General features: G+C 48.1%; 1 protein-coding gene across 1 annotated transcript in view; it reads left to right on the top strand.

Moving 5' to 3' along the window:
* The window catches only part of jmjd1cb (jumonji domain containing 1Cb), a 118,961-nt gene that overhangs the window by 43,508 nt on the left and 56,983 nt on the right, over nucleotides 1-18,470 (top strand). The window contains exon 2 of the mRNA XM_068305749.1: nucleotides 2,271-2,456. Coding sequence (XP_068161850.1) covers nucleotides 2,271-2,456 — 186 coding nt within the window. The remainder of the gene's footprint in view (nucleotides 1-2,270; nucleotides 2,457-18,470) is intronic.

The following is an 18,470-nucleotide window of genomic DNA, read 5'->3' as shown; positions in this document are numbered from 1 at the left end:
GTTTGGTTCTTTGGCTTTTGGGTGAAGCAGTGGAAGCCTTCTTCAGCAGAGATGTGCTGGTGTTCACAGCGTGGCCTCGTCAGCCGTACCTGTGACTCCAGCTCAGTGGTGATCCTGAATGATGTCCCCCCTCTGAACAGCAGTGTGTGTCCAGGAACACATGCAGAAGCCTTGAGGGGGCAATTGTTGGGGAAACCGGGGTAATGAAGACGCCACTCCATAGTCTGCTGACAGGCAGACAAGGTTTTACAAATACTTTCATTTGAACTGGAGGGACCCGTTGGAATGTAGCTGTGTGTGTGTGTGTGTGTGTGTGTGTGTGTGTGTGTGTGTGTGTGTGTGTGTGTGTGTGTGTAGACGTTGTGTCATTGCTCTGCCACACACCGTTTAGATTTCTTCACAAACCTGACAGTTTGATATTGATCTTCGATCAGCTTCTTGATAAATGTTATCATGGGCTTGAAGATGTTGTGGTCACAGGTGAACACCTGTAGTTCACTGGGTCCGTTGTCGTCAGCAGAATGTTGGAACGCGGCCCTGACTTCCTGCTCAGTACCACACGTCACTCACATGTACATCTGTGTTTCGTGTTTTCATGATTTTCTCTTGAATGCTGGATGCTGTGAGTCAGTACTGCTTCCTGTCGCTCTGCTGCTGTGGCCACCTTCAAGTCCAACCACAACATACATGAACATACATGTAGATGCACTGTTTCCACGGCAGGCAATATTTATAAGAACGAGCCACCGATCACTTCCTGCTGAGCAAAATGTTCACTTCTTTCCATTTCAGACGAGCTTCGAGAAACCAAATTGTTTAGCAGGAACGATTAGTTGACGATCCTTCTGTCTGATTACCTTTCAACAAGATCGAGTTCTCCATTCACAACCAGTGTTAACATTCACCTGATCACACGATGGGTACTCATTTTTTTCCTAAGAGTTCCAAAACCTAACAGATCATGTCAGTCTTTTTGGTTCTTGAAATCTACATCAGCAGCAGGATTTAATTGGTTCGGTATTCAGATGCAGTACTTTGTTTAAGGTACTGCAGTGAGATGAACGTTGGTGGTCTGGTCCTTTGTGAGCGTTGCGTTCCCAGGATCATGATTGACGGTCAGCTGCTCTGACACGGGGCCAGTGATGGTGAGATGGTTGACCGCCTTCATCGTTAGAGGAGAGGACAGTCCAGCACCAGTGATGGTGAGATGATGACGATGACGGGAGGAGCCTCCTGTATGACCACCCTGCTGGAATAGACACAGATCAATCATCTGTGGTGATGCAGATTAGGATTATCCAGGACCACTGAGAGGAACATGGAGGAGGGATGGATGCTGCAGTAACGCCACACAAAGGAGGACAGACCCAGTCCGTGTCTGCTGGCTCGCTCTGAACACTCAGTTAACTGCAGCAGTGCATTATGGGAGCTGGGAGGCTGAATGAGGAGAGATGCACTCGTTGATCCCACTTCCTCTCCCTGCCTATGGAGTGGGGGAGGGGTGGCGTAGACAGAGGAGCATAAAGGAGATGGAGTGGAGGAGGGAGAGATGGAGGAGCAGATGAAGAGAAGGATGCCTCACGTGCACACACACACACACACACACACACACACACACACACACACACACACACACACACACACACACACCACTGCGTTACACTCATGCAGTGAACATCGAGGTTGTGGGACTCCGTTGTGTTGACTGTCTGACCAAAGTGTTAATGATGGTTTGGAGCTGCTGGACACACACACACACACACACACACACACACACACACACACACACACACACACACACACACACACACACACACACACACACACACACACACACACACACACACACACACACACACACACACACACACACACACACACTCTGCTTTATATTCAAGTGGTGTCTTGAGCTGTCAGTGTGTAAATGTTATTGTCATGCTTAGCCAATCAGAGGCAGAGGAGGGCGGGTCATAGCGTCACCATATTAAAGGTGTACATCCTCTGAGAGTCTTCTGCTGACATCCTGTTTTTATTCCTTTAAAATGTGTCCCAACATTTTGTGAATCAAAACTGTCTGAGATGAAGTCTGTTTTCTTTCCCTCCTCTGACTCCTCCTCTGGTTTCTCCCTCATCTCTGCTCCTTCTCTTCCCTTTCCATCCATCTGTGTTGTGGACAGGAAGTGTGTGTCTGGGGGGGCTGCTGAGTGTGTTGGTGTGTTGTGTGGTGACGGTTTGCTGTCGTGACTCAGTGTCCTCCTCTGTGCCTGCAGGTGTACGTGGAGTTTGATGACCAGGAGTGGGAGAAGAGAGAGTGGGTGAAGGTCTACGAGGATTTCCAGCTGTTTCTACTGGAGCACCAGCTGGTCTGGGCCAAGAAGAAGGAGGGAGGAGCAGGAGGAGCAGGAGGAGCACCGCTGCAGGGGACCAAGGCCAAACACATACAGTGGCCTGCCCTGGTGAGACCTTTGTGTTCTATACACAGCCTGTTCAGAGTGCTGGAGGCTCACACTGCTGGGTGTGACTGCATGAGCACAAACAGCCTGTGGATGGCGCTGCAGGGTTGTTGGTGTGTTATATTGGTCTGGACCCAGAGCAGAGGATGTGGGTCTCAGGTGAAGGTTTGTGGGGCTGAGATTGTGTCCACACAGCTGGACTGGCAGACAGACTGACCTACTGATAGAAAAACACACCAGAAACGACCCCCCTGATTGGCTCCCCTGACATCATTACACATCAGCGTGACGACAGCCGTGACGGCGGATGTCAGAGATCCTGTACACGTCACTCCTACACTAGTGTAATGACAGTCTGATCCCAGTAGGTGGCAGCGGTGCTGTTGTTAGATCAGAGATCAGCATCTGTTATCTGAGAAGAAGACGGGAGGAGAGGAGAGAGACATGTCGGGAGTCACACGGGTCACGTGTGTTAGTGTCAGGCTAACACGGGTCACGTGTGTTAGTGTCAGGCTAACACGGGTAACGTGTGTTAGTGTCAGGCTAACACGGGTAACGTGTGTTAGTGTCAGGCTAACACGGGTAACGTGTGTTAGTGTCAGGCTAACACGGGTAACGTGTGTTAGTGTCAGGCTAACACGGGTAACGTGTGTTAGTGTCAGGCTAACACGGGTAACGTGTGTTAGTGTCAGGCTAACACGGGTAACGTGTGTTAGTGTCAGGCTAACACGGGTAACGTGTGTTAGTGTCAGGCTAACACGGGTAACGTGTGTTAGTGTCAGGCTAACACGGGTAACGTGTGTTAGTGTCAGGCTAACACGGGTAACGTGTGTTAGTGTCAGGCTAACACGGGTAACGTGTGTTAGTGTCAGGCTAACACGGGTAACGTGTGTTAGTGTCAGGCTAACACGGGTAACGTGTGTTAGTGTCAGGCTAACACGGGTAACGTGTGTTAGTGTCAGGCTAACACGGGTAACGTGTGTTAGTGTCAGGCTAACACGGGTAACGTGTGTTAGTGTCAGGCTAACACGGGTAACGTGTGTTAGTGTCAGGCTAACACGGGTAACGTGTGTTAGTGCCAGGCTAACACGGGTAACGTGTGTTAGTGTCAGGCTAACACGGGTAACGTGTGTTAGTGTCAGGCTAACACGGGTAACGTGTGTTAGTGCCCCCCCCCCCAGTGGACGGGACAGGCCGTTGGGGTGTGTGTGCCTACATGTCCTCGTCACACACACTGTGAGCTGCTCCGTCAGACAGATGGTCGTCTACACCCCCCCTGTCTGCCCCCCCCCCGACCGTCTTCACCCTAAGCTGCTTTGGAGAAGCTGAACGTTGACCTGCTGACCTTCCTGTCCTCGTGCCAAACGGACACCTGCCACTACTGACATGTCCAGAGTTCACTATGAGCTGTCATAGCCTAATGTCAGGTCATAACACCTCTAGAGGAGGACCAGGCTCCAGGCCTGATTCCCCCTCAGTGAGGTAGACCTTAGACCAGAGGCCTGGGGAGGATCTGTGTCTTCAGTGGGATGTTCACACTGGCCTTGATCTCTGTCCAGTGAAGACACGAGGACATGATGAAGACGCGATGATGACGCGATGAAGACGCGATGAAGAGGCGATGAAGACGCGATGAAGACGCGATGAAGACGCGATGAAGACGCGATGAAGATGCGATGAAGACGCGATGAAGACGCGATGAAGACATGATGGAAAGAGATCACCAACGGTTTCAACCAGTTTACATTAAGTAACCAAACTTCACATCAACTTCACACCATGTTTCCACCGCTGGAGAGCAGCTTCAGCCAGTCAGTGTCCACCATGGAGCTGGCTGGGTGTTGGATACTGTTGGATGCTGTTGGATACTGTTGGATGCTGTTGGATGCTGTTGGATACTGTTGGATGCTGTTGGATGCTGTTGGATGCTGTTGGATGCTGTTGGATACTGTTGGATGCTGTTGGATGCTGTTGGATGCTGTTGGATGCTGTTGGATACTGTTGGATGCTGTTGGATGCTGTTGGATGCTGTTGGATACTGTTGGATGCTGTTGGATGCTGTTGGATGCTGTTGGATACTGTTGGATGCTGTTGGATGCTGTTGGATGCTGTTGGATACTGTTGGATGCTGTTGGATGCTGTTGGATGCTGCTGTTCATGCTGAGCTCCACTGCTGCAGCTGCTCATTGTTTGGGTGACGACACCAGGTTCTCAGTCTACTTCTGAACGGTAATAGCTGCTTATTTAAGTGTGTGTGTGTGTGTGTGTGTGTGTGTGTGTGTGTGTGTGTGTGTGTGTGTGTGTGTGATATCACTCTTAGTACAGTTTACAACTCTGTTTTGAAATCACTGGAGTTCATTTTGGTTAATGGTCTAGAATAGATACGTCTGGGCCGTCCCTGTCTTTGTGTGTTATCAATTAAAAAACAAATACACACACACACACACACACACACACACTCGTCTCTCCTCTGATTGGTCCGACATGTTTTTGTTCTTCTGTTCCTGAATAAAGGATTTTGTCAACAAAGGTTTGCCATTGAAGGTATTTATTTGCGGACTGCATGTGTGTGTGTGTTAAGGGCTACGAGTGTGTGTGTGTGTGTGTGTGTGTGTGTGTGTGTGTGTGTGTGTGTGTGTGTGCGCGCAAGGAAATGTGATTCAGTGTTGTGATTATGTAATAGCAGAGTGCGCCATGCCATCTGGCACATGCATGAGAGATAAGGGTTTAAACACACACACACACACACACACACACACACACACACACACACACACACACACACACACACACACCTGGCTGTTTTCTGTCTGTGGGCCTGAGACACTAAAGTGCTTTAAAGTGTGTGTGTATGTGGGGGGGGGGTTCAGAAAGGGTTAAATAATAAAATAAATACTTGATTGCTTTATCGTTGATTTTTATTTTTAGCAGGTGGTCTTGGAACGATTAGCAGTGAGTAACAAGGGATCACTGTATAATAATAATAATGATGATGAAGATGATAATAATGATGATGATGATGAAGAAGATGATAATAATGATGATGAGGATGATAATAATGATGATGAGGATGATGAGGATGATGATGATATAGCTGCGTTGGTGCTGTGGGTGTTCCGGCTCAAGGGGCTCGTGCTTTGGCCTGTGTGGGTGTTCCAGATCTGTGTTGTTGGGTTCTAAACAGGCTACTCGTGTTTACAGACGTTCTCTGAACAGACACACCTTCACAGGTGAGCAGCTCTGGAAGCTGACTGACAGAGAAGTGTGCAAAGTTGTTATCAAAGCAAAAATCTAAGAAGACTCTTGTTTGCTACATAATCTATTCTATCGTATAACCCCATATATATCACTACGTTGTTGGTAGATTTCCATATTGTAGATGAATACTCCAAGTCCAGGAAAAGGTTTGTCCACAATTCTGACTGGATGTTTCTGAGTGATTTTGACTTTCATCCAACAGTCTGATGAGACGTATGATTTTACATGACAGCCCTACACCAGTGTGTCCTGTGGGGGAGGGGTCTGTACGCCACTGGGTTGACAGGCCAGTCTCCCCAACCTGAACATGATCCACCCAGGTGTGCTCAGTGGGGATGGTTCTGGCCTGGCAGCAGAGGTCATGACCTCTGTGGTGCTGCTGAGGGGAAGCAGTTTGTGAGGCAGACTGGTGGTTGTGCACCTGACACGGCCCTGATTGATTGATTGACAGTGTTCTACAGAACTAAAGTAATGTCCTGTTGTCATGGAGACGCCGAGTAAACGAGCGACTAACCTGACATTGAGCAGAAACGAAGCGTCGTGACAAACTGCAGTGGGAGTGGCCTGACTGGACCCACTGGTCAGTGTGGAGCTACCAGTGGTCGTTACCTGCACCTTAATGCAACCCCCCCACCGGTGGCGTGATGAGTGTCCCACCCCAATGACCGTCACTCATCACTGTTTGGGCTGCGGGTCACAGAGGGAGGAGCTTGTACGCTGACGTTCCGTCATCCTGTCGTCTTGGGTTTGGTTTGACGTGTCAGTACACCTGTCAGGTTACTGCTTTCACATTGAACCGCTTTGAAACCAGCTGATTGTCTCTGACAATTCACCGGTGGATAAATCCAGAACTCTGGATTCAGTGAGTCAGGATTCAGTTGAATGAGTCAGGATTATTTCTGTCATTTGCAGGAAGAGCAGCTGAGCTTGAAGAGACTTAGATGAGATGTAATTTACTAAATCTAACACTAGGAAACGTTTGATTGGTAAAACAGATTCATGAATTCCTCTGCTCTGAACTATGATATTGCTAAATTAATGTTAAACACAATAGTTTGTCTTGATATTTGCGCAAAGATTTTTATCAAACTGTTTTATAAAGTGTAAACTGACAATTCTCAAGCCAAAATTCTTCTCTACAGAATCATGGTTATTAGAATTAAAGTAATAAAATATAGTAAATGTAATAAAAACATAGTTTTCCAACGGTCAAATCTGGAATCAACTTTTATCATTTCTGTTCAAAAACTATATTTTTCACATTTTTGTTGTTGTTGTTGCATTGTGTGCCATTAACCACCAGGTGGCAGAGATGAGCAGGGTTCATGACAGGTTGTGTGACTGCGTGTGGGCGACGCTGACGTGAACTTTGACCTTAAAGTACGATCAGCTGTAATTAAAGACCATGTGATTGTGTCATCACCGTCATTCTGCTGTGTAGAATGGATCCAAGCCTTCATGAAGTGTTCATGAAGTCAACCCGTCAGTTTGCAATGAAAGTAGTTTCACTACAACAGTTCAGGTGTGCAGTGTCTTTGGATTTTAGGCCCTCCAATCAGAAGGCACAGTGACCTACATGTCCCCCCCCCGTCATGACTTCCTGCCCACTTTGAGAGGCTGGGGTCACGTGTGGAGCGTTCCTCTTCAGGTTTAAACCGACGGTCAGGTTGAACCAGGTGGAGCTTCAGCGTCTGCAGGTGTTCCTCTGGGTGAAGTCAGCCTGAACAAAGCAGAGGGTGGTGTCATCGGGCTTTTATCCTGAAATAACTAGTCTGTGGAGACGGGATGAGCACTACTGTATGCTGATGCACTGCACAGCTGGATGGAGCCTATGTCTGCTGGATGTGTACCAAAGGGGGGGTACACCCCTGATGAGATACCAGGTGATCGCATGAACCTTCCCTTCACAAAGACGATACTCCTGTGTTTCACCTGATGCTCATAGATGCTCCTCATGCAGGGTGCAGGTCAGGGGTCAACTGATACTGACATCCACTACAGACGTGTGTTAAACACATGCTGAGTAAACATGTTTTCATTGGTCACGCGACACCCCCACACAGCTGATGCCTGCTGTTGGCTCAGTAACGAGCCTTTTGTAGACAGTGATGTTTGTAGTGTGTGTGTCCAGTGTGGTGAACACATGACTGCCTGAGTGAGTCTCTGAGGTTCACACGTTCACAGGGACAGGGGGTATCCATGTCCTTCCCACTCAGCTTCCCCTCAGTCGTGGGCTCTGCCCCGCTTTGGGTCTGTTTTCAGGGGGCATTGGGACCTCCGGAGCACTGCCGAGGCACCGTCCCCCTTACAAAAATTGCTCATTTAAGGCGCACAAAGAGGCCCCCGTGTGTATGTGTGTGTGTGTGTGTGTGTGTGTGTGTGTGTGTGTGTGTGTGTGTGTGCGCGCTACAGGGGCCTGTACTCACTAATGTACTGTATATATGAATGTGTTTGAATCATTAGCTAGAGTGTGCATTCTGAATTTCCCTTTGGGGATCAAACCAGTATATTAAATTAAATTAAATTAAACTAGTGGTAACAGTCGCTCCTCCACTGGGAAACTCAACCGATCGTACTGCTGCTGAGTTCCTCCCCCAGTTTGTGGCTCATGGAGCAGTGATGGTGGCACCTAAGGGGTTAAACAACACAGAGCTCAAGGATGAGTTCAGATGAACGTCAGATTGGTGATGGCAGATGAAGGGGGGGGGTAATGTGTGTGTGTGTGTGTGTGTGTGTGTGACTGTGTGTTAGTGTGTTTTAATGTGTGTTAGTGTGTGTTAGTGTGTGTGAGTGTGTGTTAGTGTGTTTTAATGTGTGTTAGTGTGTGTGAATGTGTGTTAGTGTGTTTTAATGTGTGTTAGTGTGTGTTAGTGTGTGTGAGTGTGTGTTAGTGTGTTTTAGTGTGTGTTAGTGTGTGTTAGTGTGTGTGAGTGTGTGTTAGTGTGTGTTAGTGTGTGTTAGTGTGTGTTAGTGTGTGTTAGTGTGTTTTAGTGTGTGTTAGTGTGTTAGTGTGTTTTAGTGTGTTTTAATGTGTGTTAGTGTGTGTTAGTGTGTGTTAGTGTGTGTTAGTGTGTGTTAGTGTGTGTTAGTGTGTTTTAGTGTGTTTTAATGTGTGTTAGTGTGTGTTAGTGTGTGTGAGTGTTTGTTAGTGTGTGTTAGTGTGTTTTAATGTGTGTTAGTGTGTGTTAGTGTTTGTTAGTGTGTGTTAGTGTGTGTTAGTGTGTGTTAGTGTGTTTTAGTGTGTGTTAGTGTGTTTTAATGTGTTTTAATGTGTGTTAGTGTGTGTTAGTGTGTGTTAGTGTGTGTTAGTGTGTGTTAGTGTGTGTTAGTGTGTGTTAGTGTGTTTTAGTGTGTTTTAATGTGTGTTAGTGTGTGTTAGTGTGTGTGAGTGTTTGTTAGTGTGTGTTAGTGTGTTTTAGTGTGTTTTAATGTGTGTGAGTGTGTGTTAGTGTGTGTTAGTGTGTGTTAGTGTGTGTTAGTGTGTTTTAGTGTGTTTTAGTGTGTTTTAATGTGTGTTAGTGTGTGTTAGTGTGTGTTAGTGTGTGTTAGTGTGTGTTAGTGTGTGTGAGTGTTTGTTAGTGTGTGTTAGTGTGTGTTAGTGTGTGTTAGTGTGTGTTAGTGTTTGTTAGTGTGTGTTAGTGTGTGTTAGTGTGTGTTAGTGTGTGTGAGTGTTTGTTAGTGTGTGTTAGTGTGTGTTAGTGTGTGTTAGTGTGTGTTAGTGTTTGTTAGTGTGTGTTAGTGTGTGTTAGTGTGTGTTAGTGTGTGTTAGTGTTTGTTAGTGTGTGTTAGTGTGTGTTAGTGTGTGTTAGTGTGTGTTAGTGTGTTTTAGTGTGTGTTAGTGTGTTTTAGTGTGTGTTAGTGTTTGTTAGTGTGTGTTAGTGTGTGTTAGTGTGTTTTAGTGTGTGTTAGTGTGTTTTAGTGTGTGTTAATGGATTGGACAGAACAGACGTGTCCTGTGGTCTGTGGTCATGTGACCTGTTTCCACTACAGCGGCTGCTTGTCTGTAGTTTGCACTAGCATCCAACTGGTGCATGAGAAAGGTGTGAAAGGTGTGAAAGGTGTGAAAGGTGTGAAAGGTGTGAAAGGTGTGAAAGGTGTGAAAGGTGCCACTGAGCTCTGGCTTCAGTGTCAGGATGGAAATGGAACACAGCAGAGGAGTGACGCTCCTGAGGGGGGGGGCAGGAAGCCGGAGTGAGTCAGGAGTGTGGAGAGGAGAGGGAGTCTGCGTCACACGGGGGGGCGGCGCTCTGCCTCGCCCCCTCCCTCCCCGCTGTCCTCTGCTTGCGTCAGCAGCAGTTAAAATGTCGGCTGTGTAGCTCGTCCTCTCTTCTCCCCCCGGCCGTCGGTCTGCTCCCCCAGAGGAGGAACCTCCTGCCCTGGTTTCTCTCCTCCTGCCTCCATCCTCCCTGAGGGCAGCTCTGACCTCTGGTTCTAGAGGTAACGTCTCCATCCTGTCTGTGGCTTCACCTGACCTGGAGCTGTTCTCTAGTGGAGCTGTGTGTGTGTGTGTGTGTGTGTGTGTGTGTGTGTGTGTGTGTGTGTGTGTGTGTGTGTGTGTGTGTGTGTGTGTGAGTGAGTGAGTGTCTGTGTCTGTGTGTCTGTGTGTGTGTGTGTGTGTGTGTGTCTGTGTGTGTGTGTGTGTCTGTGTGTGTGTGTGTTGCTGTAGTGGTCTGTGAAGGTGAGGATGCTTCTCCTTCCTCAGATGCTGGTCTCCACAGCGGTGTCCTGTGGTGTTCAGTGTTCCTGTGGTTCCACACGGGTCGGTTCTGTCGGTGGGGGCCGGTCCCTGTTTCCTGTGTGCTGACAGGTGGGGGATCTGCTTCTCTTGGTGTGTGTTTCTGTGATTCACTGAAACCTGTTCAGAAACAACAGCAGCTGGCAGGACGTCAGAGAATAGTCCATTCTGTGTGTACATGTAGACACGGGTCACACACATGTAGACACGGGTCACACACATGTAGACACGGGTCACACACATGTAGACACGGGTCACACACATGTAGACACGGGTCACACACATGTAGACACGGGTCACACACATGTAGACACGGGTCACACACATGTAGACACGGGTCACACACACATGTAGACACGGGTCACACACACATGTAGACACGGGTCACACACATGTAGACACGGGTCACACACATGTAGACACGGGTCACACACATGTAGACACGGGTCACACACATGTAGACACGGGTCACACACATGTAGACACGGGTCACACACATGTAGACACGGGTCACACACATGTAGACACGGGTCACACACATGTAGACACGGGTCACACACATGTAGACACGGGTCACACACATGTAGACACGGGTCACAAACATGTAGACACGGGTCACACACATGTAGACACGGGTCACACACATGTAGACACGGGTCACACACACATGTAGACACGGGTCACACACACATGTAGACACGGGTCACACACATGTAGACACGGGTCACACACATGTAGACACGGGTCACACACATGTAGACACGGGTCACACACATGTAGACACGGGTCACACACATGTAGACACGGGTCACACACATGTAGACACGGGTCACACACATGTAGACACGGGTCACACACATGTAGACACGGGTCACACACATGTAGACACGGGTCACACACATGTAGACACGGGTCACACACATGTAGACACGGGTCACACACATGTAGACACGGGTCACACACATGTAGACACGGGTCACAAACATGTAGACACGGGTCACACACATGTAGACACGGGTCACACACATGTAGACACGGGTCACACACACATGTAGACACGGGTCACACACACATGTAGACACGGGTCACACACATGTAGACACGGGTCACACACATGTAGACACGGGTCACACACATGTAGACACGGGTCACACACATGTAGACACGGGTCACACACATGTAGACACGGGTCACACACATGTAGACACGGGTCACACACATGTAGACACGGGTCACACACATGTAGACACGGGTCACACACATGTAGACACGGGTCACACACACATGTAGACACGGGTCACACACACATGTAGACACGGGTCACACACATGTAGACACGGGTCACACACATGTAGACACGGGTCACACACATGTAGACACGGGTCACACACATGTAGACACGGGTCACACACATGTAGACACGGGTCACACACATGTAGACACGGGTCACACACATGTAGACACGGGTCACACACATGTAGACACGGGTCACACACATGTAGACACGGGTCACACACATGTAGACACGGGTCACAAACATGTAGACACGGGTCACACACATGTAGACACGGGTCACACACATGTAGACACGGGTCACACACACATGTAGACACGGGTCACACACACATGTAGACACGGGTCACACACATGTAGACACGGGTCACACACATGTAGACACGGGTCACACACATGTAGACACGGGTCACACACATGTAGACACGGGTCACACACATGTAGACACGGGTCACACACATGTAGACACGGGTCACACACATGTAGACACGGGTCACACACATGTAGACACGGGTCACACACATGTAGACACGGGTCACACACATGTAGACACGGGTCACACACATGTAGACACGGGTCACACACATGTAGACACGGGTCACACACATGTAGACACGGGTCACAAACATGTAGACACGGGTCACACACATGTAGACACGGGTCACACACATGTAGACACGGGTCACACACACATGTAGACACGGGTCACACACACATGTAGACACGGGTCACACACATGTAGACACGGGTCACACACATGTAGACACGGGTCACACACATGTAGACACGGGTCACACACATGTAGACACGGGTCACACACATGTAGACACGGGTCACACACATGTAGACACGGGTCACACACATGTAGACACGGGTCACACACATGTAGACACGGGTCACACACATGTAGACACGGGTCACACACATGTAGACACGGGTCACACACACATGTAGACACGGGTCACACACACATGTAGACACGGGTCACACACATGTAGACACGGGTCACACACATGTAGACACGGGTAACACATATGTAGACACGGGTCACACACATGTAGACACGGGTCACACACATGTAGACACGGGTCACACACATATAGACACGGGTAACACACATGTAGACACGGGTCACACACAGGTAGACACGGGTCACACACATGTAGACACGGGTCACACACAGGTAGACACGGGTCACACACAGGTAGACACGGGTCACACACAGGTAGACACGGGTCACACACATGTAGACACGGGTCACACACAGGTAGACACGGGTCACACACAGGTAGACACGGGTCACACACATGTAGACACGGGTCACACACATGTAGACACGGGTCACACACATGTAGACACGGGTCACACACATGTAGACACGGGTCACACACATGTAGACACGGGTCACACACATGTAGACACGGGTCACACACATGTAGACACGGGTCACACACATGTAGACACGGGTCACACACATGTAGACACGGGTCACACACATGTAGACACGGGTCACACACACATGTAGACACGGGTCACACACACATGTAGACACGGGTCACACACACATGTAGACACGGGTCACACACATGTAGACACGGGTCACACACATGTAGACACGGGTCACACACATGTAGACACGGGTCACACACATGTAGACACGGGTCACACACATATAGACACGGGTAACACATATGTAGACACGGGTCACACACAGGTAGACACGGGTCACACACATGTAGACACGGGTCACACACAGGTAGACACGGGTCACACACAGGTAGACACGGGTCACACACAGGTAGACACGGGTCACACACATGTAGACACGGGTCACACACAGGTAGACACGGGTCACAGGGAGACGCCCCCCGGGTAGAAAAAGTTTGGGTGACATCGTCACCACGACAACGCAGACCCAGCGTTTACAAGATTTGTTTTTGTCCCAGATATCTGCGTTGTCGTGGTGACGGAAGGCGTAACCGTAAGAAAAAAGCTTCCAAAGAGATCCGGCCACGTGTGGACGGGGCTTCAGACCTTCTAGACTGTCTTCTGTCTTCTGTCTTTGTCTCCTGCCAGTTAGACCTGGTTTATGAATATTTAGTGGTGTTTAAAAGTGTTTCTCGTGTTCTCTGTGGAGCTGTGATGGTCACCAGCAGCGCTGACCTCCAGCTGGGGGGAAACGTGGAGCTAGACGTCAGGAGGTCCAACAGACACTACAGGCTTCAAATGGCCCCCAGGGAAAGAGTGGATTAGCCTAAAGTTTTACCTGATAAAAATGAGCTTTTATTTGTACTGGAACCTTTGACATTGATTCCATACTTACGCTTTTGTTTCTCTTTCAACACTAAGTGTAGTCAAACTAGTCCACCCATCAGGGGTTCAGTCAGGATGTTGGTCAGGGGGGGTGTCTGCAGCGTCTCGTGTTCCTCTACCCTGAGGAGCTTCTCTCCATCAGTGAGTCTGAAGTGAGTTGGAGGTTCATCAGCAGGACCATGTCCACGAGAAGCTCCCTGTCGCGTCTCTGCTCAACTTCTTCTATTTTCAGTTTTTTGCTTCATCTGAAAGTAATTTTTTTGGCTGTTGTTGCATATTTATAATATTTTAATATACAGTATATAAAATATTAAAAAGTCTCCGACAGCTAGACCTACACTCAACAGCAAGCCATCCAATTTGAATTACATTTTTTGGGAAGCTGAACCAGCAGGTCAGGTGTAGAGTCTGGAGGTGTTTGAAGGCCTCTCAGGGTTTGGGTCTCACCTGAGCTGCTCTTCTGTTGGTGCTGTTGGGGTTTTTAGCGTTTGGGCTGTTAGCCTTACTGCTGCTTTATGGGAAACGTTCTTCTGTCCAAATCCACTGTGAAAAACAAGAGAGGATGGAAGAGAAAACACAACTGTTAGTGAACAATTAGTTTCATGACCCAAGTTCAATCCATAAACAATCACCTGATTGGCTACATGCTAGGAACTGGAGTAGTTTACAGGGTTTAATACATTTGTTTCTCAGTACAGTTTGGGTTTTTTTTAGTGTTGTAGACCAGTTGGTCCGTCAGTGTTTGTGGAATCTGGATCAGGTACCAGACACCTCGGTGCTCCTACTGACGCCCTTTGACCTTCTGTCTGTGTGTTGTGGCTGCTGCCAGCGTCAGTGTGTGTGACCCGGGGTGTGTGTTCATGTTTGAGGTTGTGTGAGTTAAATGGTAGTTAGCAAACAGCTTGAACATACAGTACCACAAGGAAAGCAATTTAATATTTTATATACTTTTACATTTTAATCACTTAGCAGACAGTTTTATCCAGAGTGACTTAAACGTGAGACACACTCAGATTGTGATGCAGTAGAGATGTAAGCTGCAGTCCTCAGCTCCCTGTCCAAGGGCTGATCTGTGCTTCAGTTAAAGGGGTCCAGAAGGAAGTGAAGGGAGGGGATGAAGGGGTGAAGGAACAGAAGAGAAGGGTCAGTGGTGTTAGGAGAGAGGTGCTCCTGAAGAACTGGGTCTTCAGAAGCTTCTTGAGGCGAGAGGGACGTTCCTGCTCTGAAGGTGTTACGTTGTTCCACTGTTGGTGTGTGAGGTGTGAAGATCACAACACATGCATTTGTGGTATTTATGTGTACTCTGGATGTGTATTAATAGTCTGCTGTTTGGAAGTGGCCACATGCTTGCCAGATCTGCATTGTGATTGGCTGCACTCAGGCTCCTAGAGATATTGAGGTCCAAAATGGAACCTGGCGAGACATGACTGATGGCTCCAGGCTTGGTTTTGAAGACACTGAGAGGACGAAGATCAGAGAACAGGACGAGTGTTCTTGTTTACGTGTGTCCTTGTGTCTTTGACGCACATTTTTTGACAGGGATGCACGGAGTTTCTGGTCATGAGACTCACCTGCATGATTCAATCTTATTAAAATCGACCAATCAGCAACACGTCTGCTGGTTCTAAGCTGCAGTGAGACAGGAGTTATTCAGACCCTCCAGAGCAACAAGAAGAGTCCTGTTGGGTTTGTCGGTCAAAGTGCTCTGAAATGTCTGTTGTGAATAAGTGCGATACCAGGGGTCACCAAAAGGCGGACCGCGGTCCGGATCCGGACCACGTGATGGTTCTGTCCAGACCCGTGACCACTCCATGATAAATTCATCAGAGTAGATTTTCTTGGTGCATTTTTACTTGCAGTTCGCGGCTACAGACGGCGGGCGCTGCTCCTCCAGTTAATACGGTAATAGCTCCACTCAGTTCAGCCAATCAGATCGTTTGTCTACCTGCTGTCAGCGTACCAGGAAGTGAGACAGCTCTCTGCCGCTGTGAGTTTACCGCTACAGGAGCACAGAGGAAGGGAGACAGCAGAGCTCCAAACGAAGGAGGTGAACGAGGAAAACCTCTGGTTAACAATGAGTGGACCAAATTTATGTTTATTCCTCCATCAGGCAGTTCAAAACATTTGACCTCGTGTGGTCTGAACACGTAGCATGAATTAATTAATAACATGAAGCGTCACTATGAAACAAAGCACAGAGCTTTTGCGCAGAATTATCCCCTGAAGTCCGAGCTGAGGGCAAAATGACCCAGAAAAATGCAAACGAATGTTCAGTAAAGGCGTGGGGGAGTTTGGGGCAACAGAAACATCTTTTAGTGATGGGACAGTTGTGAAGAAGAGCTTAAAAGCTGTTGTTGAGATTTTGTTTGGGGGAAAAGAGATGAGATGTGTGGAAAAACTCCTGATGTCAGCTTCAACACAACCAGAACATCAGAAATATTAACAGCTTGATGCAGCTATTCAGAGAGCACCGTGTGTGTGTGTGTGTGTGTGTGTGTGTGTGTGTGTGTGTGTGTGTGTGTGTGTGTGTGTGTGTGTGTGTGTGTGTGTGTGTGTGTGTGTGTGTGTGTGTGTGTCAGGTTCCTTCACAAAGATAAGGAGCTCTTTGCTGAGTATAACTCCACTATGAAACACACACAAGGGGAGAGGACAAACTTCTTCTTTTCCTTTTGACTTTTCCCTTCAGAGGTCGCCACAGCGAATCAATTGCCTCTTCGCTGTGTCAGAGAAGTATGTTAGAGCGGTGCAGGACATGTATGAGGACTGTAAGACAGTGGTGAGGTGTGTGTAGGTGTGACAGAGGAGTTCAAGGTGGAGGTGGGACTGCATCAGGGATCAGCTCTGAGCCCCTTCTTGTTGCTATGGTGATGGACAGGCTGACAGACGAGGTCAGACAGGAATCTCTATGGACTATGATGTTTGCAGATGACATTGTGATCTGTAGTGAGAGCAGGGAACAGGTGGAGGAGAAGCTAGAGAGGTGGAGGTTTGTCCTGGAAAGGAGAGGAATGAAGGTTAGCCGCAGTAAGACAGAGTACATGTGTGTGAATGAGAGGGACCCAAGTGGAAGAGTGAGGTTAGAGGGAGAAGAGATCAAGAAGGTGGAGGATTTGAAGTACTTAGGGTCAACAGTCCAGAGCAATGGAGAGTGTGGAAAAAAGGTGAAGAAGCGTGTCCAGGCAGGATGGAACGGGTGGAGGAAAGTGTCAGGTGTGATGTGTGATAGAAGAGTTTCAGCTAAAATGAAAGGAAAGGTGTACAAAACTGTGGTGAGACCAGCGATGTTGTTTGGTCTAGAGACAGTGTCCCTGAGGAAAAGACAGGAGACAGAGCTGGAGGTAGCAGAGATGAAGATGCTGAGGTTCTCTCTGGGAGTGACCAGGATGGATAGGATCAGGAATGAGTCCATCAGAGGGACAGCACATGTTAGAGGTTTTGGAGATAAAGTCAGAGAGGCCAGACTGAGATGGTTTGGACATGTCCAGAGGAGAGATAGTGAATATATTGGTAGAAGGATGCTGAGTTCTGAACTGCCAGGCAGGAGGCCTAGAGGAAGACCAAAGAGGAGGTTTATGGATGTAGTGAAAGAGGACATGAAGGTAGTTGGTGTGAGAGAAGAGGATGAAGAAGACAGGGTTAGATGGAGGAGAGGACGTACATACAGCAATAAGAGATGCTGATCAAGTCCAATGGTCTCTTTCACCAACATTACAGAGACCACCACCAGGTGACCACCACCAGGTGACCACCACCAGGTGACCACCACCAGGTGACCACCACCAGGTGACCACCACCAGGTGACCACCACCAGGTGACCACCACCAGGTGACCACCACCAGGTGTACACAGGCACACCTTGTTACTAGGTTACTTGTGAACATGTAGATGACTGTCAGACCACACGCCCCTTTCTCTCATGAAGAAAGTTCTGTTTACATGTTCCCCCTGAAGATCCAGTTTTTTTTCATGCTTTCTGAACATGTTCATGTTTTTTTACCTGAAGTGTCGTCCTTCCGTTCTTTAGGCTGGGACGTCTTTAATTTACGAGAAAAAAGATTATTCAGCTCTGTTTGCACTTAATTTTTAATCCTGAGGTTTGTGTGTTCTTCAGTCTAACATAAAGGCTTAACGTGTATTTTCCTGGGTCTACTTTTATCTATGGTGAGGTCAAAGAGCTAGCTGTGACCTCACTCAAACATATCCTGCATTCAAAACTGATAATAAATGATAATGTGGACATAGAGACCGGCTTTAAGACACAAACTGGACCTGGGTTCGGACCTTTTACTAAGAGGACCTCCGTGACTTTTAATTGAATACCCCTGTGCTATACAAATGAAGGTTGATTGATTCATTGATTGATTATCACCATTCCTCCAAAAAAGATGCAAAAGTTGGAGGAAGAGCAAGTGACAGTG

Source organism: Antennarius striatus, chromosome 21 (assembly GCF_040054535.1).
Source record: "Antennarius striatus isolate MH-2024 chromosome 21, ASM4005453v1, whole genome shotgun sequence".
Classification (NCBI taxonomy): Eukaryota; Metazoa; Chordata; class Actinopteri; order Lophiiformes; family Antennariidae; genus Antennarius; species Antennarius striatus.
The sequence above is the reverse complement of the archived record's forward strand: the minus strand, read 5'-3'. Positions and strand labels throughout refer to the sequence as shown.